The sequence below is a fragment of the Octopus bimaculoides genome, chromosome 14, assembly GCF_001194135.2.
Source record: "Octopus bimaculoides isolate UCB-OBI-ISO-001 chromosome 14, ASM119413v2, whole genome shotgun sequence".
Taxonomy (NCBI): domain Eukaryota; kingdom Metazoa; phylum Mollusca; class Cephalopoda; order Octopoda; family Octopodidae; genus Octopus; species Octopus bimaculoides.
The window spans coordinates 14,101,862-14,102,932 of NC_068994.1; the positions used below are offsets into that span (position 1 = coordinate 14,101,862).

Below are 1,071 nucleotides of genomic sequence, written 5' to 3' on the forward strand. Positions count from 1 at the left end.
ATATATATATATATATATATATATATACATGTGTATGTGTGTGTGTGTGTGTCTGTATGCACGCATGCATGTGTGTATATATGCGTGTGTCTTTGCCCATTCTCCAGCATTTGTTAACCAGTTTTGGTTTACGTCTCCGTAACCTACCAGATTGGCAAAAGATATATCTTTTATCGCTTACTTGTATCAGCCACTGGACTGCGTGTCTGTCAGTCTGTCTGCATGTATGTATGTATGTATGTATGTATGTATGTATGTAGGGCATATTTTTTGTCCTATGTATCAGCCTCTTTTTTTTTTTATCAATTTCCAGCTCTGTGCTATTGTGATGCCAGCAACAATTTCTGGATGTTCTGGGGTGAGTCAAACTTTTTATTAATACTAAACTGTAGCTTTCCTGGGGGCATATAACAAAGCGTTAGCTGTTACAAACAGTGGGCTAAGGTAACACTCTTCATTTACATTTCTAGAACTCTGCTGAGGATTCGGGTAGTTCAAAGCAATACTGTTTTCTGTAGATGGTCTATATTCACATTACTCCTATCTTATTATTCCATTTAATTTTTATATGACCTAAAGACCGAACAACAATAAGTATAACACTTACCACTTCAAGTCTTCATATATGATCAGCTCCTCTTCTCTTCCCGATACTATCATCATCAGGCCATGCAACATCTGTGATTCAGTAGTTTTTATCTTTTACATTCACGAACACTATATCCAGCTTTCAATGTTCAATTTCATGATCACTTTGGTTTGTTCTACTTTTTCAGGTAAAGATCCACGCAGAAGATGTCCCCTTGCTTGCTATGGAAGATGCTGTCGGCCTAGAAAAAGCGGTCTATAATTCCCTTAGAAGTATTGTTGATATCAGTATGGACCCACAGGTGAACTATATGAACTGTATATGTATATTACGCGCGCGCGCGCGCATGCACACACACATACACCACTACCACCAGAATATCACTTTTTGTTAAATATTGTACCCTAAACATATCTCTTTCTCTTTGCCTTCCCTTCCTCACCCCAGAGAACATCAGTAACACTTCTCTTTCCTTCTTTAAA

At 37.7% G+C, this 1,071-nt stretch overlaps 1 protein-coding gene across 1 annotated transcript in view; it reads left to right on the top strand.

The window, feature by feature from the left end:
• Positions 1-1,071, top strand: part of LOC106880815 (soma ferritin-like) — an 18,972-nt gene that overhangs the window by 14,656 nt on the left and 3,245 nt on the right. The window contains exons 5-6 of the mRNA XM_052972685.1: positions 314-358; positions 777-890. Coding sequence (XP_052828645.1) covers positions 314-358; positions 777-890 — 159 coding nt within the window. The remainder of the gene's footprint in view (positions 1-313; positions 359-776; positions 891-1,071) is intronic.